Below are 23,336 nucleotides of genomic sequence, written 5' to 3'. Positions count from 1 at the left end.
ATAATACATTTTAAATGTATGTTCTTCTATTGCTTTTGAATTGGATTTATGATTGTAATATTTTCAAAATAAAAGGGGATACAAGATTCCTACATACATAGCGAGTGTGTTAAACAGAAAAATAAATCGTGAATTCCTCACTATGTTCACAGATATAACATTACAAAGTTTGAAAATGAAGGCAAAAAGCTAATTAACCGAGCACAAAAAAACTAATAGAAAACAGTGGGAGAGTGACTTCCATCTGTGCTCAGATAGATTTTCTCCACTATGTTTGAGGTTTAGTAACATATTAGTGTTTTTAGAATTTAAAATATAATACCTTCAGGGTGGCGTAATTAATACGCCTAATACTTTTTTTTGCAAAAGCTACCCATGCACTCCATGAAGCGTAAAACATGTCAACCATATGTCAAAAAGCACATGCCTTTCTTTCAGTTTAACATTTACTGGGGTGCCACCCGTCCCTTAAAATACGGAATCGTCCCGTATTTGTACATGAAATACCGCGTTCCGTATTTTCCGTTTGTTGTCTACAATGCAGCATCCCATGCAAATAACCCCACCCGTATTCTGTGAAGACTCGTTCTATTCGCCCCTGATTGGGTAATACTCGCTACCATCGTCGGTTTGATTGGCAGTTAACCTGAAACAAACCAGAGTCAGAGGAGGGCGCGTCTCTGGGCGGATGCAGCTCCTGATACCCCCGTCACCACGAGTGAGAGGAATCACCGGGGGATCGCATGGTCCGCCGCCACCCCCTCCCCGTCGGCCGTAGCGTCCCTTATTTTGCTGTACAAAAGGTGGCCACCCTACTCCAGAGTCAATTGTTTATCGTTTCCCTAGATGGCATTGCTCTGGTATCACAGCAGCTGCACCATAAAGATTGTTGGAGTCATCTCCAATCAGGATGTGTCCCGTGTCTCCGTAAAATTTTCATCAAACAAGCATTTTCAAAACATGTTATAAGTGCCATTATAATTACAATTTAAGTGCTACGATTTGTTAGGCATAGTCATGTCCGATTAAATATCAACACAAGCCAAGGCTTTTTAGCTAAAGTTAGACACGCAGTAGTTTATATAAGCCAACAGTCCCTCGTAGGAATATTACAGTATATGTGGCAGCGGGGACACTATTAACGTCATTTGGATGAAGTTTATCATGGTGTGGATTAACATAATTAGTGTACATTTTGTTTTTTCTTGTTACAATGGACATTTAAGTATCTGTGCTGACGTCACAGGACTATTGTTATCCGCTAGAGTCTAGATGTGATCCATCTTAAGAGAGAGAGTCTGATTTTAAGTGCTTATTGACACTGCGATGTCTGTATGGCTAGACACACAAGTGGTTTGAGGAAAGTTTGCACGAGTGAGCCAGAAAGGGTATGAATTGTGAACACAGACCTAAATTTTACAACAGCCATTTTTAGGAGTATTTGGACTACACTGCATGGTTGGGAGCTGCCTTTTAAAAGTAAGGGAGGACATTAGAATGTTCCAAGTTACAAAATACAGCCTCTAGATTAAATCTTTTCAAATCCCTCTGCTACAAGGCACAGTGCACTCATGTAACAGTGGCTTCAAGACATTGGTAACTTTTAATAAGAGCTGGCTCAGGTCAGCCGTCAAATGAGCTGCTATGGGGCTAGATCAATAGTGAACTTCTATGGATGAAACACTCTTCTATACAAATTCATGCACTACTGATGCAAGTCAGTAATTCAGTCCCTTTCCTGGAATCTGTGCTGGCCTTACTAACCTCAATATCCATTTTACACCCAACCCCAAGGAGAAATATTAGAAACAAAATGGAAGGAAACAGTTTTATTTCAAGTTTTTGCCAAAAGCATCACCATGGCTGCTGCCATCATCCCCTAGGGTGCCGTGGTTGCCGGAGTCGTTGCCCACAGTGCTGTTGCCTGCGATGCCATAGTAGTCGCCCACATTGCGGTTGCCGTCGTCCACAGTGCTGTTGCCATAGTCCTCTAGGGTGCTGTTGTTGCCATAGCCGTCGCCCACAGTGCTGTTGCCATCGTCCACAGTGCTGTTGCCATCGTCCCCTAAGGTGCCGTTGTTGCCATAGTCGTCGCCCACAGTGCTGTTGCCATAGTCCTCTAGTATGCCGTTGTTGCTGCCTGCGTCGCCCACACTGCTGTTGCCATCGTCCCCTAGGATGCCATTGTTGCCGCTATCGTCGCCCACAGTGCTGTTGCCATAGTCCTCTAGGGTGCTGTTGTTGCCATAGCCGTCGCCCACAGTGCTGTTGCCATCGTCCACAGTGCTGTTGCCGTCGTCCCCTAAGGTGCCGTTGTTGCCATAGTCGTCGCCCACAGTGCTGTTGCCATAGTCCTCTAGTATGCCGTTGTTGCTGCCTGCGTCGCCCACACTGCTGTTGCCATCGTCCCCTAGGGTGCCATTGTTGCCGCCATCGTCGCCCACAGTGCTGTTGCCATAGTCCTCTAGGGTGCTGTTGTTGCCATAGCCGTCGCCCACAGTGCTGTTGCCATCGTCCACAGTGCTGTTGTCCCCTAAGGTGCCGTTGTTGCCATAGTCGTCGCCCACAGTGCTGTTGCCATAGTCCTCTAGGGTGCTGTTGCCATCGTCCACAGTGCTGTTGCCATAGTCCCCTAAGGTGCCGTTGTTGCCATAGTCGTCGCCCACAGTACTGTTGCCTGCCTTGTCGTCCCTTAGGGTGCCGTTGTTACTGCCTGCGTCGCCCACAGTGCTGTTGCCATAGTCCCCTAGGGTGCCATTGTTGCTGCCTGCGTCGCCCACAGTGCTGTTGCCATAGTCCCCTAGGGTGCCATTGTTGCTGCCTGCGTCGCCCACACTGCCGTTGCCTGCGTTGCCGTCGTCCCTTAGGGTGCCGTTGCTGCCTGTGTCATCACCCACACTGCGGTTACGATCGTCCCCTAGGGTGCAGTTGTTGCCTGTGTTGCTGCTGCCTTTGCAGCCTCCGTTCTGCGCATGTTCAACAAATTCCAGGTAGACATCCGATGCCTTAACTTCCACTTTGTTGGTTTCCAGTTGAACTGAAGTAAAGACATGAATTAATATCAAATACAAAGCCTCAATGATATTATCCACATAAATGACAAAGAACCAGAGTCGTACACAAACCCAGTAGGGATAAGCAGAACGTCTCACCTTCTGACTTTTTCAGGAACACAGACTTATGTGACTGGTGAAACGCAAGGACCTTCTTTATGGAAGGATCATTAAGAGACAGATCTGATAAAAAAAACAAAAAAACATCAGTGTCAAGAAGTTAAAATAATATTCAGTCACCAGATATTCTCACCTCTCATTGTCCTCTGCAGCCCATTACCACTCTTTTCATTTGTGTCACCAACCGGCAAACCAGAGCCTATGGATAAAGCAGGTGCAAAAGCAAGTTCAAGGTTTCCTCATCACCCTTACACGTACTATACTCCACTGGAGATTTACTGAATTGAAGTTTCCAAAAGAACAAACAGAAATACCTTTGGTAAACCAGACGGCCAGCACAGAAACAATCAAGGCCCAAAAAGCTCCCATTACTGCAATCACCAGCCAGAAATGCAATCTGAGCCACATTGCAGTTACATATAGCCATCCTGCAGGTGTCACAGGTGTTGCTGATCAGCTGTAATTGTCTCTCTCTTCAGGACTCAGTGCTCGTTGAGATGCAGCCCTTCTTTTCACCAACGATTGACTGCTTAATATAGCTTATCCTTAGAAGGTCACGGGGCGGTTTTTTTTGAGGAGGGTCCAACCTTTTACCAGCAAGGTAAAACCTAATGAAGTGAACGATGAGTGTATATCTATCGATACAGATATACAGATAGATATACATATTTTAAACTAAAATATAACTGGTTATTTAATTAGGCCCAAAGTAACTCAACATATATAATATCCCAGTATATATCATACTGGGATCTTTTCTAAAATTGGATGGCCCAACTTTAGTATTATAGGTGAAACTTGAGTGGATTTTTTAGTTGTGGATCAAATCTTTTTTGTAGCCGATATTTGTCTACGATTCATTCTCCTAATAATGCAAAATTAAAAAAGTGAAGTCAAATAGCTTCATAATTAAAGAAATAGACATTCCAAATCCCAGTCCATTTTTTCCTACTTTATTTGTGGCAGCCTAGTAATAACATAGATCAAAATATTCTCAGAGGAAACAGTAGATTTAGTTCCATGGTAAACCACTGTTTGAAGAGCAAGGAATGGGGTTTACTAATACATTTTAAATGTATGCTCTTCTATTGCTTTTGAATTGGATTCATGATTGTAATATTTTCAAAATAAAAGAAGGGGATACAATATTCCTACATACACTGCAAGTATTTTAAACAGAAAAATAAATCGTGAATTCCTCACCATGTTCAGAGATATAACATTACAACGTTTGAAAATGTTCTATAACATGTAGGCAAAAAGCTAATTAACGGAGCACAGAGAAACTAATAGAAAACAGTGGGAGAGTGACTTCCTTCTGTGCTCAGTTTTTTTCCACTATGTTTCAGTAGGTTCAGTAACATATTAGTGTTATTAGAATTTAAAATATAATACCTTCAGGGTTGCGTAATTAATACGCCTAATACTTTTTTTTGCAACAGCTACCCATGCACTCCATGAATAAGGAAGCGGAAAACCTGTCTGTTACTGAATCGTCAGCAGCAGCCTGTGCATCTACTCCAAAATGTGACCGAACACCCTATTTTTTGTACAATCTAGATTGCATACTGAAATACAATACAATGTCGATGGCTGGATTAATAGGTGAATTGTTACATTACCTGCTTTACTACATTGGATACCTCAATTATCTACCAGATTACAGCCTGCAGTGCATTCACATTCCACTAGATGGCAGCAGACGTGTACAGAAGTGTACGCAACACAGAATTGCTCATGTTAAATATGCAAAGGTCTCTGCAACTCATGTATCAAGCATGATATAAATGGGGCAACAGGGTTATACATTTTTGTTCTATTCCCAACATAACCCTACAATTACAGTCAAAATAATAACAGACTACAAATGATCCTAACACATTATCTTTATTTTGGTTTCTAAGCAAGAGCTATAAAACACTGACAAACCTAGAATTCAATTTGGACTGACACAAATCAAGACAGAAAGACATATTTCGAGTGTCTAGCAAAATGTCAGGAAAAGGAAGACTTCCAAAAAAGATTCCTTTAGATGCATTTAAATGGAGGCTGTATGGATCACACTGGACGGGCAAGTGGTGAGCAGTTTTCAATCTGCGAGTGTCACTAAATAATACTGTACACACTGGATAGAAAGCTCCACATGCTTCATACAAAAGTTCCCATACGTTTCTGTGACCGTGTGTTGAAGTACTGACACACGCATGCATGTTTCAAACACAGTGTGCTACAAATCTATCCTACTATTGGTTTGGCTTCTATACGTATATTGGGCTCATCACATTGACCGTCCCTTCAAGTACACTGCACGCAATAACAGTACAAATAGAACGCTCCTGCACAGACCACTAGTGAACACATGTAGGAATGTTGTATGAAGTCCTGTTCCACCTATCACTAAATATACATAGTCTTTCCTTTTTTCATCGGCAGCATATTAGCACAACAAGCATGCAAAATAACGTGTTTTATCATATAAAAATAGAGTCCTCCCTCGTAACACACTTGTAGGATTATGACAGAAATAAGGCCACATATCCATTTCCATTTCTGATATAATATGACACATGCTTGATAATGCATTTACTATTGTTATAATTGTCTCTAAAGACTGGTCAGTTATTTGCTAAGTGCCGAAATCTTTGACCTGACTGCACAGTACGTGTGGATGTGAGCAAAGGATCCCGAATGCAGAAATAACACATTTAATCACATGAAAAGTAATCATCTGCAAATAAAAAGTCAAATTTGCAACTCCATCTGTTTATACAGCAGCTGGTGAGACAAGACTGTGCATACATTTCCAGAAGCAGTTGGTCTGGTGGATAGCAAACCTCACTCTCTTTTCCTTGCCATTGTGTCGTAAAGAAGTGTAAGCGGTGACCTCTGATTCTTTCGCACATTCTCTGCTACATACAAAGTGTTCTGACTCCCTTTATATTAAACAGGTCCAGACAGCTCGAGAACCAGAGGGCACCCACCTCATGAATGATTCATCTCAAATAACGGCCCGAGCTGAGAGATACGATTTAGAGGAAGAGAAGGGAGGGGGGGTCACATTTAGGCTCTGCGTTGCGACCGGGGCTGAAGTAGTCTCTCGATGTTGTTAAATCGGACGACGGCTTGTAGAAAGTGGGGATATTTCAGTCTGTTCCCCATCCCCAGCCAATTTAATGCTGGTATATATATTTCCTGCTTTCGAGAGGGGCTCACGGGTGCCTCCCCCACCAATCCAACCGGGATTAGTGTCTGGGTGTTCACCTTGAAACGTAGAGCACCCTCCACACAACACATTTCCACCTCCCGTTTAGCATTTTCACAAAGCAATATGAAAGAGAACGGTGCCAGGAGCATATTTCCAGTTCAGGTCTTCTTTGAAGAATCCATCCCCAGCATCTCGCCTGGTCCGAGTCCCCCTCCATTCACTGTGGAGACGATGTTCCCAAGCCTGACTCGGCTCCTTACCCCCAACCATGCAACACATGTAGCAAACACACACACACACAGACACACACATGTCACTATGCTCAGTGTCAGCACTAGCGTCCTCGCTGCCCTCCTCTCAGGCGCGCATGTTGCGTTCCTGGGGGGCAGGATTGGTGGACGTGGTGGTGGTGGTGGTGGACATCGAGGGGGAGTCCGAGCAGGCGGGCAGAGGGGGCCGGGGTTCGATCCCTCGGCTCTTCATGAAGGACAGCAGCTGGTCGGGGATCTCCGCCAGGACGTCCTTGGCCAAGCGGGCCATGCTCAGGACCTGGTTCCCCGAGCGGTCGATGTAGTCCCGGAAAGGAACGAACTGGAGAGGAGGAGGAGAAACGGATGGTGAGATTCGTATTGGTCAGTGTTTTGTTTCTTGTCTGGTCGTGTCATCTGTCTCCCATCCATCCAGCTGGCCCGGGTGCACAGTGGCGTGGTGTCAGTGGTGGCTCCCAGTGGGGGCCGGAGGGGGGGGGGGGTCTGCTGGAGCCTGAAGTGAGTCTGCGTTGCGGATGGACTTTCATGATTTCATCTTTTTCCACCAGAATTCATATGCATAAAACATTTGCTTTTGGTTCTAATTTGATTGGCAGCGCGTTTGTGGAGCAGGTTTTACCTGGACGATGTCTCTCTCGGCGATGCGTCCCCTGGAGGACACCCTGACCTCATCCCCGTCCAGCTCCTCCATAGCTGCAGACAACAAGCACATCATATCAGGTTCAAGTAGGCAATAATACACCCAACGCCCTGTGTGCTGGACAAATGGTCCTTAGCTGTCAAAGTGAGACGAATACAAATGTAGTTCAAATGCATTTCGTACTACTGCACCATATGTGAGTCCACAGGTAGAGGGGTCCATTATTCTCTCCTTTTATTTGTCTCACTCATTAGTGGAATTCAGTACAAAACCAACAGAACCAGAAACGTGAGCTGTCCGATCAACTCGACGCGCTGCCAGTGTAAACAAAGCTAATCACGTCCCGCGGGACAAACATCCCTCCTCCACAAGAACATCGTTGGTTGGGTTTAATCCTCTCTATGGTCTAAATGCTATGCTGCTGCTAGATAACTAGGTAGCAAACACCTCTACGTGCTGGGTGTTAACATGCACGCTGCTCACGTGTGTATTGTATAAAAGGTAAGTTACAAAATAAGCAAAGGCAAAGAAATGTCTTTGATAAAGACCAGAGAATTGAAGTTTACTGAAAAGAACGCTTTTCTTCCCATCGGTGCGGTGCAGCGTTGTTTAGGAATACAGGAACTAACACCAGAGGAACCTGAGTGCAGAGCCAGCAGCTGGCGACCTCAGGGACTAATCAAGAGTTCAGAGGTGAGCGCGTCCTGCTTCCACATCTGTTCCCTGCTCTGCTCCCAGCGCAGAGAGGAAACCATCCCTTATTCTGTAAACCACCTCACTGGTGGTTATAGGGAGGAAGAGAAGGTAAAGTCCCTGATTATGAAAACAGAATTATGCAGTATAGTACCCATCGAACAAAGAAAATCAGAGAAATAAAGTGACAAATCCGTGGCCTTTTCTCCAGAGGGACCCTTTCCACGTTTGAATATCAAAGGGGGAAAGGGGAAGGAAAGGATGCTGAGGGAGGGATGCTGATAGGAGACTGCTGGGGCTCCACGTGGCTCATGGAGGAGGCCAGATGGGGGTCTGAAGCAGCGGGGGGGAAAGAGGAGAAGAATCAGGAGCAGCAGTAGGAGTCATTTGACATGCTCAAATAAGAGAGATGGTGCAAGGCAAGGTATGTTAAAAGGAGAAAGTGACAATGAGGGAGGGTAAACCTGTCTGTGCAACATGGTTTAGTGGGATCTTTTTATTGATCAAGGGAATTTCCACTTGACTACTGCTTTCCCAGTATAGACTGTCAGCTTCGTTGAGTGGAATGGCCGCGTCCACCAACCACTTAAGTTGCATCACTTCATGGTTTTATCCTATTAGACCTTTCTATGATCATCAGATAAACTCTTGAGTGATTTTTTTTTAATGATATGCTACAGTGACCTTTGACCATCAAATTCCAATCGAAGGGGAGGGTTGTGCCCGCTGCGATCCATTCCCCTCGAGGTATTGCTCTGCTGAGAATAGGACGCCTGTAAGGTCCCACTGATCACCACATTCGATCAACTCCCTCTGCTCCACGTAGACGTTTTGCTGAGACCCCGCCTTCACAGGACGGACCGACCCAACGCACGGCGCCACGAAGACAAAGAAAAGACAAATAAACTACATAAAAACAAAATCAGCTGAATCAGCAGAAACAAGACAATAAACATAAGAGAAGGACAACAAAGTAGAACTGTTTACAAAAAGTATGCATTAAAGGAAAAGAACAACAACTACATGCAGTAATAGCTCATTTTGGCTAGTGAAGTGTTTAATATTGTAATAAATAAATTGCAATATCAGAAAAAATGGTTATCATCATGAAAAATATGAACCAAAATGGATAAAAAGCTGAAGAAAAGACTTACTACATAACAATGATATAACAATGAATCATCTGTGTCCCATGAATTTTTCTCCACCGCTAGCAGATGATGAGTTGACTATTGGGGAAATGAGGACCACCACAGTCAGTGGGATTCACCCTCTGGGTACCATTCACCCTCTGGGTACCATCAATGTGTGTTCGTCTCTACAGATCTGAGCTATTGATATTTCCCTGTTAATCCACTCATTGGGTGTGTGGATATATGACCGTGTGTACAATATCAGAGCCACAGAAGAACACCTTTGAGGAGCCTTGATGCACGATATATGTGTGTCAACTCTGTCTCCTACTTGCAGGTATTATTCTGTAAATGTCCTGTTTAATGGTTTTACACCAGTGTTGACAGAAATGTATTTTTAGCAACGTGGGAAGAAAAGCAGTCAGGCTTAAGGGGGAAAAGGGGGGGTTAAGGAGATGAAACAGGGTTATGACCAATTTAAATTTCAAAAAGCGGATCCCCCAGACGGGTTTCCCAGAGTGGCTCGGCTCCGACTGGGGGTGAGGGGGGGGGGGGGGGGGGTGATGTGTGGAGGACTGCTCAACCAGGGACCTGGGCAAAAAGAAAAAGGGGCTGAATACATTTCGAGCACCAAATCCAGAAGACCTTTGACCTTTGACTCCACCCATAGCCTAGTGCGCTGGGAAAAACGTCTTCTGGGGCCTCTGTTCTCCTTTTGATTGTTTCTTTTACTTTTCTTTATCTATTGATTTATTTCAAATAATGTTGCCAGTTAACTTTTTAATCGACCATTGTTTACTTCAGTGTTTCTCAAAATGTGGGGCACAACCCTCCAGTGGGTCGAGGCCAATTCTTTCTTATTTTTTGTAGATAGAACTTTATTTGCATCGCTTTGACAAGAAAGCACATGATTTTTTTGTTTGATGGAGCAATTTGGTTTTCATGAAAAAGCATAAATGGAGGAGTCACAAAATGTTATTTCAATCAAAATTCAACATGTACAGTCTTCTTCGGCTATGAACCGCTTTCCTCCCCCAGCGGAGGACCCCCTGGTAGAAAAACAGCTCCTCTGTGCTACTAAAGAATAGAATCGGCAACACGACTAATAAAGAGGAGAAAGTAAAAAAAATAAACAGATGGATATACTCTTTGACAAGTAAATACATTATTCACTCTAACTTGACAAAGCCAGGGAGCTACGTTCTTTACACAAATGAATTATATTCTTATGCTCTTAAGTTAAACTAACATGTGTTTGTTGTTGTTTTGTGTTTACTGCGTTGTTTAACGTGCCTTTGTGTATGTTTACAGGCTGCCGAGCTTCACTAAATCATTTATAAACATTCCTGAGTTATTTAACGTGCCATTACACACATTTCCAGGCCCCACAAAAACTACTGTTTGAGACAAACACGCACCTTAAAATCTTTATACCACAACTACAAGACTTTATGGTTTGGTTATTTGTCCCTTTGGTGAATTATCTTATCGATGATTAATAATCATGTTTAATTGATGTCAATGATTTAGATTTAAACTCCTTACTAACCAGACAAGCTCCTAAACCGTGCAGAACATAATTATTATTATATGTAAAACAAGCATAGATGTGAGTAAATGTGACCCTCCCCCCTGCAGGTGGGTGCTCCCCGAGGACCCCCCTGCGGTAATATTTACTACATCCAGCAAACCAATGAAGCGCCTGCTGTCAAGGTCAGCACAAAAGTCTGTTCCGCTCCAGCCTGTAGTCTGTCCCGACAGACGACAGGAATTTCTAAATCGATTACCTCACAGTCCCCATCTGACGTAAGTTAGTCTGATCTCTGCGTTGGTCTGTCTCTACCTGCTAAGCGCTCACAGTGTTTTCACAGAAAACGGCTTCCCGTTGCTGCTGACGACCGAAAAGGGTTGAGAGTCTGCAGGGGGCCGAGAGCAAGGGTCCAAGGGTCCATAAGAAGAAACCCTCATACATTGCACGTGAACAATTAGTGATCAGCGCCGCTTTAAAGGAAAGCTGGTTTTCTTTTTACTAGCTCTGCCAATAATCTATTGCTGATTTATTTCTAGTGAGCGCCTGGGACAGACGCTAATTTGTAATGTTATCATAACCTTCCAGAACGACATGACAAATAATGCTGCAATGTTGCATCAAAAGGGCTTTAGACATTATAGGTACATTTCTTCTTATATTGGACTTTACCTGATGGTTACTGTTAATCCACTTCTTTAAAGCTCCCCTTTACTACATCACAGAGAACAACATTGTGCTTTTTTCACTCCACTGCATTTGTCTGACAGTTTTTTCACAGTGGGCTTTAGTAATCGTACATACATAGAGGATCTGAACACTTACTCTCCTGCTCATGGTTAATTAACTATCAAGCTCAAGGAAATGTTCTAGTTTGAAGGGAATTATTTCCCATCCGATGGAGAGGTGTGAAGAGATTGAGGGAAACAGAAACCGTTTTTATCTGCCAGGACTCTTACGTTCAGTAAAAAAACAAGAATTGGCAAACATCACATTGCACTTATGCCGAAAGAAAGGTAGGAAAATACAGCCATCGGTCTGTTAGCACAACTCAGAGCTCAGCAGGACACAGGTAATAAATAAAGGAGCTTTGTACCAAAGTCCATCATGATCCTTCATGGCAATAATTAAACACTGTCAGTTTCTTGGAGATCAAATGGATGGCATGTGCACTCGCCAATGTTTTGACCGTGCGCATCATTCTTTGTAACTAGTGAGTGAAAGCGACCATGTTTGGACTGCAGAATAGTAACGTTAAGATGGTCCTTGTGGCTGACGTGACCTGTCAATCACCAGGTTTCCCCGCCCTAAAGTATAACCTGCCGTATGATATATTTGCGTCTAAATGGACCATCACTTGCTAATTGAACATCATGCTGTCCACGGCTCTTTTCATTACACACCAATGACTGTATCAACACTCAGAGGCTGTGCAGATGATTGCAGAGATCAATCCCAATCCCAGCAGAGATCTACGATGCTGATGTTAGAACTCTGGTGGGATTGATTTTATGTGATGGAAACGTCTTCCACGGGAGCTACAATGATAATGGATGGTACTGACATTTGGACTGTCAGAGGTTGAGATGTTGCAGATGGAAATGGTTCAAACTTATATATCAGACTCAAGGTACAGATAGTACAAAACAGTAAAAAGAAAAGATAAAAAAGACATACAAATAACCTACAAAATAGTCTTTACAGTAATCTAGATTCAAAGCAAAGAGAGAACTGGAGAGCAAGAACAGTGCGCTCAGCTTCTAAAAGAATAGACTGTGAGCTCATCTCCATTTGCATTCAGCAGGGAGATGCAGGTACCTATGGGCAGGATGGGTTTTTTCAGGTTTTGCAGTTCTGTAGCTGAAATCATCTGTCTGTCTGTCAGACTAACAAAGTCGAAACAGCCCGGTGGACTGATTGATGCTACGGGCGTGTGAATGGGTGGTGGGCGAAGGGGGATGAATTGAGGATATCCATGTCTGAGCAGCGGAAGCTTTGAGTGGCTGACATTTGCATGTGTAGTTGACCTATTTCAACAATGCAGCAACACAAGTGGCAAAAAAAAGAAGAGAATCCATGAATGTATTCTCTCTAACTGACCCGAAACACACACACACACACACACACACTTACCATCAAACTCAGCAGGGCCAACTCCTACGATGATGATAGACATGGGCAGGGAGGCGGCCTGTGGAGACAACACAGGAGGGGTGTGAGTCTACGGGTCTACTGTTCACTCTCAAAAAAAGAACACACACGCAAAACCATGCTGGAATGTCCCGTAAATGGAGGACACTTTCCTGCAAAGAGAATCAAATATTTTCATATGTTCACAATGCTGGGGACAATTTCACATCCACATTATACCGCTGGCAAAACACAATAACAACATCATTTTATATATATTGCGATTTGATTGCACTGGTGCTGGTCAATATGCAAATAAAGGTATGGGAATAGATATGAAGAAGGAATAAATAGTATTGGAACATCTCAGAGTATGATATGTTGTTCCTTTGCTTTTCTCTGGCCGCTCTAACTGATCAAATTCTGACAACTTGTGGCGGCAGAACAAACTGTAAACACCAATTTGACATACTACCCCCTTTGTGAAGTTGTTAAATAGCGCCCACCTTAAGCTTTCACTTAAACACAAGCCATGAATATGTGTCATTGTGTTTGCTCTGTATTTGGTCTCCACCAACTCCTGAGAACAAAATACTGTATCTTTAACTTCTAAATGCTTTGCTATGTCCACCAGCTTGTTGTTCTCATATGTTTGTCGCTGATGTACAAAGTACTGTCGGCCTATCTGCGATTTGTTGCCTGATGCTGCTGGAAAAGGCGCAGTTTTAGAGTGAGAAGCGGCACTAAACCATGAAACCAAAAAGACTCGGACTGAAGCCACAGACATACGGTGTGTACCAGCTTCTGTCTCACACCTTGGATAACAGTTTGAACTTGAAGGGCTTTAAACCCAAAATGTAATGTTGCATGGTTTAAATCTAACTACACTCTATTACCATACTGCGTGCAGTGTTGCGTCCACTCACATTGACCACAGCCTCTTTGGTCTGAGCCATGTCCGAGATGACGCCATCTGTGATCATCAGTAGCACAAAGTACTGGGAGCCGTCAGTCACCTCTGCAGCACACCTACCATCAGAACACACACAAACACACACACACACACACACACACACACACACGGGCATGATTTATACGTTAAATGATCTGCGTGAAACATGTAAAAGTAACATCACGTTTCTGTCAGTAACATCCTAAATATAAATGTGAATGCGTGTGCATGGTGAAGTGTGTCGGGGTTGTCAGCAATAGCAACAGAGGAAAGGTCCCCTCAGAAGAGAAGCAGATGCCGCCGGGTGTCCCTGCAGCCAATTGGTTTGAGGTTTGAGTCCATACCAAAAGAACATTACCTTACCGTTATCTTGTCTACACAGCGACTGAGGGATGGTGTGCACTAAGTCAGAGGTCCCCAACCACAGGGCCAAGGACCGGTACCAGTCCGTGGGCCATTTGGTACCGGTACGCACCACTGAAAGAATTTCTTTTTCTGTAGTCCAAGACCATCGACCGTCATGAAAACAGTCCATGAGGCAAAAAAGGTTGGGGACCCCTGCTCCAAGTAGTGTGTGTACTAGCCTTAGCAATTAGCCACACACACCTTCTTAACCATGAAAAGCGAGCTAACTGTGCCGCTGGACGCAGAGCAGCGGCGTTGGGTTGGAATGATGACATGGTGTTGTCATTAGTACCCCCATGTCATCATTCACCCATTCACACCGTTCCCTGATTACAAGAGCTACCTGGAGTAGAATGCCGGATTAGCCTTGGACAGACCCGGAAACCCGCACACACTTAACCAAATGCACGACCCCCCCTGATGAAAATGAAGACGCTGTACATGTGACGGATGGGAACTGACACGCTGTCCCTGCTGGGTCACGGTCACCGGGGGCACCATGGTTTGAAGCGGGGGTCCACTGAGCAACTTTTGATCCTGCGAGGTCTCTGCGTCGGCGCACGCTGTTTGAGGCTGTGTGTGATGTCGCTGTGCTCATGTCAGTTTGAACACAACGTCCCAGGAAGTACGTGAGCATGTTCCAAAGGCCCTTTTCCCCTCGTTTGTATGCTTCTATGCAAATGTGTACCCTGTAAAAGCTCTACAGAGATGTTACCTGCTGATCGGCTCCATCAAGTGGATTTCACATTGTGCTCTGCAGGTCGTTGCACAACCATCAGATACTCAGGTGGCTTTCTGCAGGTCGTTCAGTGTGAATACTTTGGATCTACATTGGTTGTCGTGTGTGTGTGTGTGTGTGTGTGGCTTGTAATGCGGGGATCCCAGCAGGGAGGAGGAAGACCTGCTGTCTGACTCTCTGTTTGATTGGCTCCCACTCTCAGTCTGCCCCGAGGCGAAGCTGGCAAAATGGCAAACTGTCTCTCGCTCCTCTGCACCTTCCTGTGTGCTGTATTGCTGCATGTCTGTCCACATTATTTCTCATATGTTCCACCTCCTCTCGGTCTCAGCAGAATTCGGGATGGATATCAGAAGGTAAAACAAGAACAAATCCATTGCCTTCTTTCTATTTATTCTGTAAAGAAAAGGAGTTGTGTCACATTCAGATGACAAAGGAAGCCAACAAGGGTTTAGACGGAGGAGGATGGTGGACCCCGCTATTGTTAGGGATACCTAAACAAACACATTTTACAACAATTCTTAAAGCCAGTGATGACAAAGTTATGGTACGGCTGCTGAACAGCGTAGTAAAGATCCGTGAGCATATGCTGCTTCTGAGCTGCAGACGGAGGAAAAATTCACTCGGCTTAAGTTTATTGCGTATAGCACTTTATTTGCAGTGTCAACGTAACAATAAATATCTGGTCCTGTCAAAGGACAGCAATCACAGAACGAACAGGAGACAACCAAAATTAAACCAAATGGCCAGGACTTAGACTAGGTCTGTCATATTACGCAACTACCAAATTCATCGGCAACATCTGAATGGGCACAGCCATTAAGCTACGGTCAAATGGAGCAAACAAACTCCTAACTAAATGGACCTTGCAAAATAGGTCTACATCTAAACATAATACTTAGGTCTACATCCGAAGCTCACCAGTAATGAGGCAACATTTGTACAGCTCTTCGGCGTCCCCCTCAACATCCTCTTCCCCATCCTGATCATCGAGAACAACAAGTTGATTATTAAGCAGCTCCACCTCGTCGTTCTCCTCATCCTGGGCTACTTGCGTACGGTTCTCTTCCTCCCCCGCTGCCGGAGCTGCGCCAGCGCATCCCTACCAGCGGCGCATCATGGCTGTCCCGCTTTGAAGCAATGGATGAGACGCGCCTTCATGAACAATAACAAATTCCCCTAGCAGGCCTATGTGGTAAAATGTCTTTTTTTATTGCCAACAGTCCATGAAATTAGCCAATAACATTAAACATAAGGAGAATATGTATTTATGAAATATTACTTTTACATTTATTTATTTTTCACCCTCGGCCTGTATGTGGGGCCCGGCCTTTATTTGTCCGTATCGACCATGCCCCGGCTACTATCTGAAGCCCGGCCACTAATTGAATCCCGGTCTTTATTTGAGGATTTACGGTAGATGCTGCACACCAGTGTGTTTCGGCTGAAACAGCAAAATGTAGACCCTTAAATCTGGGTTGTGTTTGTGAGTGTAGGCCGGTTACGTGTTTCCAACTATCACATAAATAGTATTTCAGGAGACCGCCGCGGATAAACGATCCAGCTCCTCTGCCCACAAAGACACACAGTGGCGTCAGGCAACGCACAACAGCAAAGAACAAAAAGTTGGACCAAAGAAGCGGTAAAAAAACTGAAACACGTTCAAACTGTTGGAGAGGAGCAGCGTGACAACGTGGTCCTTGTTCCAACGAGTTCCATGTGGCTGTGTATATTTACGTAGGAACGCCTCCTCCTCCTCTCTCCTTGTCTTTATCGCTAACCTAAACCTCCGATATGGATGACAACAAGAAAAGAAAAGGTGGTGGAGGTGGAGGAGGAGGAGGAGGAGGAGGAGGAGGAAGAGGAAGAGGAGGAGGAAGAGCGGACGGGAGATGCTGCACCGTCGAAAGGAAGGAAGCGGCGTTAAGTCAAGAGGAAGAGGACGAAAAGGATGAGCCACAGTGGGGGAAAGCAGATGAAAGTGAGGGTGAGAGTCAGCGAAGAGGGAGGAGAGAGGCTTCTAAATTAAAACATAAAAAATGTATCAGATGCGATGGGAGAAAAAAGAGCGAGGACACCAGCCAGGGAATAAAGTTTGGGATCTTTGAGGCTTTTGAGACAAGAGCGGAGCAACACGACACTTGTGCAACCACACAATCACACGCAACGCGGGCGCAACACATGAGTGATTCCCGCCGGACTAAAAATACTGCAGCAGGTAATAACCAGCCAAAATCCCCTTAAACTTAACGCCGGCTTTACTCCAGTAAAGTTGCATTGTTGAAATGGAATTGGCTTTTTTTTAAGTGCTCGAAGGATGGCGCGCTGCAGTCTGATGAAAGATTCATACCCACTTGTGTTACTTTGTGGGTCCAATCTGGGGCACAAGGTTGCGACACTTCACGGGGCGACTGCATAAGCTGTGAAGTGTAAAACAGGTCAAAATAGAATGGACTCCTCAACAGAAAATGCAAAGGCTACCTGCTAATAGTCGGTGCTTCTATGACATCACTGTCGCCACACACAGGACCACGTTAGCCAGTGTTGTGCCTAAACGCGTTCGTTGAACGATAGTTCAAGAACTCGTTCATATTTTGGGCGAACGTGAACTGAACGTACTGTATTACTGCCCGATGAACGTTACTGTGAACTCGTTCATTCTGGTGTCTGTGAACGGCGCGTTCTTTCAGGTTAACATCGTTCAATGGGGTGCCAGATTTCTATAGAAAACACACCGTAAACGCGCCTTAATAAGTAGGCGAAAAAACACCCAATTTGGCAACACCAGCCTCCAGTGTCGCACCGCGCATGCGTCATCAAAAAAAAAGAAATGCATGGAGGCGACAGCTGCGTGCAGCAAAGAGACGGCGTATAATAATTTAGAGTTTTATGAAGTTACTGAAAAGGTCGGTGAGGATGGGAGGAATCTGACCTTTCTTTGAAAACATTTGCACCTTAATGATAACTGTCGTGTTTTTATTCCTTATTTAAAAAGACCATTCAAGCAGCATGTGTTTGAGAATTTACTGTAGGGGTGAACGCTGCAGCTGCTGCTAGTGTGGAGTGAATGGACAGAAACATTGAAGCAACAATCCCCTCAATGCTAATGTAAACCCTGGTTGGATAAGGATTCAAAATTGGATATGAAGATTAAATCTGATGCATAGCTTCAGTGTTAAAACTGATCAAATAATTGCTGTCTGTGGTTCTATATGGGCTGTGGCAATCATTTTTGAAAAATAATAGCTTGCAGCAACGTGTGGAAAAAAAGAACTGAACTAGTTGGAACTGTGAACTTAGTTCAAATATTTTGAAGTTTGAACTATGAACTGAACTAGTTCATGTAGAAAGTGAACTTTCCCAACACTGACGTTAGTACTGTTGGTTCTGTTAGCAGCATTAGCTGTTAGCCGCTGTCGACTTCATGTTGTGTACACAATAGTGTTTATTCAGTAAGGGGACATATTCATTGTCCTGTACCACCTAGGCCTCTTCAGTAGCCATGACACTGTAGTCATTTTGTTCCCTTTGAAGTTGTTTTCTATCTGTTTGTGGGAGTTTTTAAAATCTATTTTATGACCCTTTTTCCAGGTAAGGGAGCATTCTCTTCATGAACGAACAAATACAGTATTTGAGATGTGGTCTGATGAAATGCATGAGGGCATGGGGGTAAAGGCTAATCGGACTGTCCGGTCTGCAGACCACTGTAAGTCTTTTACACCACATGTCACCCAGCCATACGCTGTACCCACCTGCACATGGGAGCTCTACGGAGACACAAAAATAACCTGTTTGCCATTTCAAAGCAGCACAAACCTCAGACGACGCCATCCGGGAACCAGTTGGGCCCCCCCCCCCCAGCAGTAAAAACCACCAGGGCTTTGTGTAGGTGATCCAAAGGGGTTGGCATATATTACGGAGCAGGGTATCATTAACCTTTCTGGTGACACTGACGCGCTCCGTGGGGAGCGCCCTGAGTGTCCGAAAAACACGGCTTTCTGCTGGAAGCCACGATGATTGTGGTAATCGTGTATTAGAGGAGCTCTGCGTTTGTACTCTACTTGAGGTGAAGATCTCCACAGGGAACCTGTGTATCTGTAACACACAGCTATAATGATGTGTACACGGTAGACTCTAAAACTGAGCATAATGCTGTCACTGGCCTGACAATATTGGCAAAATTACAAAAATGCACTTATTTTCAATTTGAGGTTGTTTATTGCAATGCAGGAAACTATAATGTAATATTAGTGTTGCATAGCATACATCAATATCAATGGTGATAGTTTATGTTATAAATGTTATATAACTCATTACTATCTATTTAGCATAGAACATACTAAGATAGACCTCACCTCTTCTCTGTGCAAGCAGATTAATGCTTTTAAAATTAGAATGTACAAAATCCACTTCTTGGAACACCCCCTCAGGGTCAGAGGTCCTGTGGGAAACACTGCTTCTAAGTGTACTGTGTCATGTATATTTCAGATCATACAACCAGACAGGAAGAGGGAGTACGAGGCAACAAGAGAGAAAAAATAAAACCCCAAACGCTGCTTTTCTGTTTTTTTAACCCAACTCGTGGACGTCCACACTAAATCGTTAGATTCCTGCAGCCATTGTGAGAATGAATAGGAACGAGACAACAGGGTGTTGTCATTAAACTGAATAACGAGGGGTGTGACGTTTGGGGCCAATTGTTCCGAGTATTGAATGACAGGTCAGAGTTCAGGCTACCTGAACCAGAGAAATGAGACCTTGGAGGAGAATTCCCTCACAAGGTAAACATGAATTAAAAAAGCCTCTGGCTGGTTTGGGCTTCTCGTTAAAGCCTTTTCTCATGAGCTTCATGGTTGTGGGGGAGCAGTGCTGAATAGTCATCTGAGACGTGGGCTTGTATGAAAGTGCTGGAAGGGAGCTGAAGGAAATGGTGGTTTGCATTGGAGGATCTGCATTAATCCTAAACATGAAAGCTAGCATTAGGGATGATTGACAGACGCTCATGACTCTCTGCTTGCCCTCATGACGCGTATACGTAACCGGCTGCCTTCCCATGATGCCTCAGGAAAAGTAACACATGCATATGAAACATATGGATATGAGCAGGTTTTATATATGAGTGTGTGGGAAGGTGTGAGTGAGTCCACGTGACATCCTATCTCTCACCGAGCCACCTGGTTGACCACGGGAGCGAAGTTGGTCGGGCCGTACAGCTGAACGGTCCTCAGGCTCTGGAAGTAAGCCTCCAGCACCCCCTCGATGCCCGCGCAGGTTGGGGTTTCTGTGTTTGAGTTCTGCAAGAAGAGAGAAGTCAGCGTGTACAAAATTGAAAGGAGACCAATGAAGGGTTCTTTGCATGATGAACTCTGCTCAGACTGCTTCCACTGATTTGTGCTGATGTCGACGGGTGTATTTGCTGCATATTCAAGGGAACAACATCATGTTTGAAAAGGGCCTCATCAAAACTGCATCCCTGCTGTGACAGCGTGCTCAGGTCATCACATGACTTGGTTTCTTGTTTGGGTTTTTTTCCTCTGCCGTCTCTGTGCATTAATTACCGGAGTCACTGCACTTCCTCTGCTCAAACTGAAATATCTTTAGCTCCGACTCTTGTTGCAACCTTGTATGTAGCCAGTGCACCCCTACGTTTCACTGTGCTATATCTGAGCCACCTTTACCCTCCCCAGGGCCAACCAAGCACCCCGAGGAAGTCAACCCCCCTTTTCACAGCATATGCCATGACTTGTGGCAGCAGAAGCAAAGGTGTAGTTGGACGTTTATGAATGCCATCAAACATGGGAGCAGTGGCAGTGGGTTCACTAACAGCTCTAAACTTCCATAGTAATCCATATTTTCATATTATAGATGAAAAGTTAGTGAAAGAAATATATCAAATACCAGACTAACTAATTATGGCACAGACTTAGTGTAGTAAGTTATTGTGGGAAGAGCCTCGCCTTGAAAGGTGTCACACCGTGTCTCCAGTGAAGACAAAGCTCCCTGTCCTCAACCTGCATTCTATTAAGTGTCCACCAAGGAGCGACTCCTCTGCTCCTGGAGAAGTCTAGGAGAAAATGAGTGGTCCACCTACAGACTGCATACGTTCTCCTCTCAAGATCAAGAGGAATCGACACTTCAGCCCTTCGTTTCATACAAATCCCGGCACACGCTGCTGAAAACATGGACGGACGAGCTGGCAAAAAAACGACACTCTGCTGCATTAAAAAAGTCCCTTCAAAATAAAATCACAGGATGATTATTTTTTTTTCTAATTTTTATTTTACCAAGCAAAGCACTAAAAACGGGTCGACCCACCAGTTGAGAATCACTGCCCTAGAGAATGTTTTGTTATATAATATAGATTTCGAAAACACACTGAGAAGGACAGTTGATTAAGCACTAACCGAGGAGCTACACTGTATGGGACAGTGTAGCTCCTGTGTAGATCCAAATATTGGATCTAATAAGGTACATTATCTCTTATTCTATGGCAAATGTTCACTCTCTACCAGGGGCGGATGGTGTATAGGGGCGATTTGGGCAACGCCCCACCAACTGGGAGAAAGCGGGGGGGGTGTTCTAGACATATTATCTGTCATTGTCCAATCAGATTCATCAGATTCAGGTCAGGTTTCAAATGGTAGCGCACGGCCGCCGCGAGTCCCGCCTCTCTCGGGGCGAATTCATTGATGTGGAAAATTGCCCAAGCATTCTCTCATGTTAAAACTTTTTTTTTTTTGAGCCTTCAATGCATTTTCAATGAGGATTTGGGGCTCGCACTTAGTTACGTCATACGTAACTGAGCAAAGAGAGCGAGGGGGGTGGGGATCATGCCAACCATACTTGGCAACCTTGAGACCTCAGAATTAGGGAGATATTCAAAAGGACGGGGGGGGGGGGGTGCTAGCGGTCAACTGGGTGGGGGGGGGGGTAGTGCTAGCATTCGAGGGGGGGGGTGGCTAGCGGTTTTCTTTGCAGCGCCAGTCTCATCTTTTTCTGTTCTAATTGCCGCGCTTGACTTGAAGGTGTAACCTTTATTATTGTTCGGTCTGAGGGAGGGTTGGTCTGATGCCGAACCCTTCCGATTTTTTCCCGGGAGACTCCCGAATTTCAAAGCCCCTCCCGAAAATCTCCCGGACCGACCTTTCTCACGAATTTCTCCCGATTTCTACCCGGACAACAATATTGCTACACCATCCGTCACTGGGCGCGCCTTGAAGTCAAACCCTAACCCTAACCCCCCCGGTTTTGAATATCTCCCTAATTCTGAGGTCTCAAGGTTGGCAAGTATGGTGGGGATATTACCAATAGATGGCCGTAACACACTCACCCATTTTAGAATCACATTCATGTTAACTTGTTAGAATGTTAACTTGTGTATAATTCCCAATTTCTATTGATGTATTTGCACTTAATCTTGCTAAATTCTACAAGGAAAACAAATTAAGTTAAAACTTTTTCCTAACTTAATAGAACAAAAAAAATGTTCTATTTTGTCTTTATTATTTTGTCAGAATGCACCAGAATGCTTCATTTGTAGGTGAAAAAAAATCTTTATTTAGCCCCTCCTACAATAAAATTCACCGTCCGCCACTGCTCTCTACTGTACGGATATATAAACGGTATACTTTAATTTATATCTTTTCTTCTCCGGATCGTCCTAATCCAGCCGTTCATTGCGAGACAAGACGGTGGAAGAAGCTAGTGTTGGATGAACTCTCGCGCCCCGAGCCGTTTCAGAACAATAGATTCCTAATTAGAGTTGCCTTAGCGTGACATTTGCCACGCCGGGGTGAGCTTTAATTGGGAAAGCTGAGTGAGCGCATCGCCCGCGTGGGAAGCTGCAAAGTCTTCAGAGCGTTGAATGTAGACGAGCCGGATGCTAAGGCTCTCGACCGCTACACACTGGTGACCGGGCGGAGCCAGGAGGATGCCGGGGTTTGACAAACCTGATTGCAAACGGCGGATTTAGATCAGACCACAAAGAAAGATCTTCTAGTCCACTGAGGAAAGAGCCATTGAGATCCTTACAGCCTCTGGCAATACTAGCGCCTGTTGCAGTGCAAATAATTGCCAGATCAATATTATTCCCGATATATTTAACACAAATGTGACACAAAAAAAGAGCATTGCAAGTTTTCTTTGAGAGCGGGGTGGATTTTTTTTTTTTAGCTTCACATAAATCAAAACGTATCCAAAAGCAAACTTTATTTCTCCTTCCAACCTGTGAAAAACTGGCTGGTGTGTTTTAATTTTGGGACATTAGGGTCAAATTGTCATTATATGCATAGGAACTCTTACACTGAATTTGATAAGTGGACGTAGTCACCGTGGTCTCATCTCTTCGTTGAGTTTTGAGACTCAAGTTTGGCTTCTTCCCTTCTTTTTTTTGACTTAAGAGGTTGTATCTTTGTACAACCAAACGCTGATCAAGACATGTTTACCTACCAAAATGTTAACTTTCCCTAACTG

At 44.4% G+C, this 23,336-nt stretch overlaps 2 protein-coding genes across 2 annotated transcripts in view; both read right to left on the bottom strand.

Annotated features, from left to right (window-relative positions):
* Positions 1-1,829: 1,829 nt before the first annotated feature.
* Positions 1,830-3,601, bottom strand: LOC134132273 (uncharacterized). Its single transcript, XM_062563913.1, has 6 exons — positions 3,488-3,601; positions 3,307-3,372; positions 3,153-3,236; positions 2,568-3,037; positions 2,337-2,462; positions 1,830-2,225 (listed from the first exon to the last, which is right to left on the bottom strand). The coding sequence occupies exons 1-6, from the start codon at positions 3,579-3,581 to the stop codon at positions 1,830-1,832; spliced, it is 1,236 nt and encodes a 411-aa protein (XP_062419897.1). The 5' UTR covers positions 3,582-3,601.
* Positions 3,602-5,041: 1,440 nt separating this feature from the next.
* Positions 5,042-23,336, bottom strand: part of LOC119230141 (copine-9-like) — an 84,800-nt gene continuing 66,505 nt past the window's right edge. Inside the window, 6 exon segments of the mRNA XM_037491164.2 lie at positions 5,042-6,839; positions 6,841-6,969; positions 7,267-7,340; positions 12,775-12,832; positions 13,698-13,800; positions 20,031-20,158. Of these exon segments, the coding sequence (XP_037347061.1) occupies positions 6,537-6,839; positions 6,841-6,969; positions 7,267-7,340; positions 12,775-12,832; positions 13,698-13,800; positions 20,031-20,158 (795 nt within the window). The 3' untranslated portion in view covers positions 5,042-6,536.

Source organism: Pungitius pungitius, chromosome 8, assembly GCF_949316345.1.
Source record: "Pungitius pungitius chromosome 8, fPunPun2.1, whole genome shotgun sequence".
Classification (NCBI taxonomy): domain Eukaryota; kingdom Metazoa; phylum Chordata; class Actinopteri; order Perciformes; family Gasterosteidae; genus Pungitius; species Pungitius pungitius.
This window is presented reverse-complemented; position numbering and strand designations above follow the sequence as displayed.

Coding starts and splice junctions, on each gene's coding strand:
- LOC134132273 (XM_062563913.1), bottom strand. CDS start 3,581: ATGTGGCTCAGATTGCATTTCTGGCTGGTGATTGCAGTAATGGGAGCT. Junction 3,373..3,487: donor GGCCGTCTGGTTTACCAAAG/GTATTTCTGTTT, acceptor CTTTATCCATAG/GCTCTGGTTTGCCGGTTGGT. Junction 3,237..3,306: donor GCTGCAGAGGACAATGAGAG/GTGAGAATATCT, acceptor TTTTTTTATCAG/ATCTGTCTCTTAATGATCCT.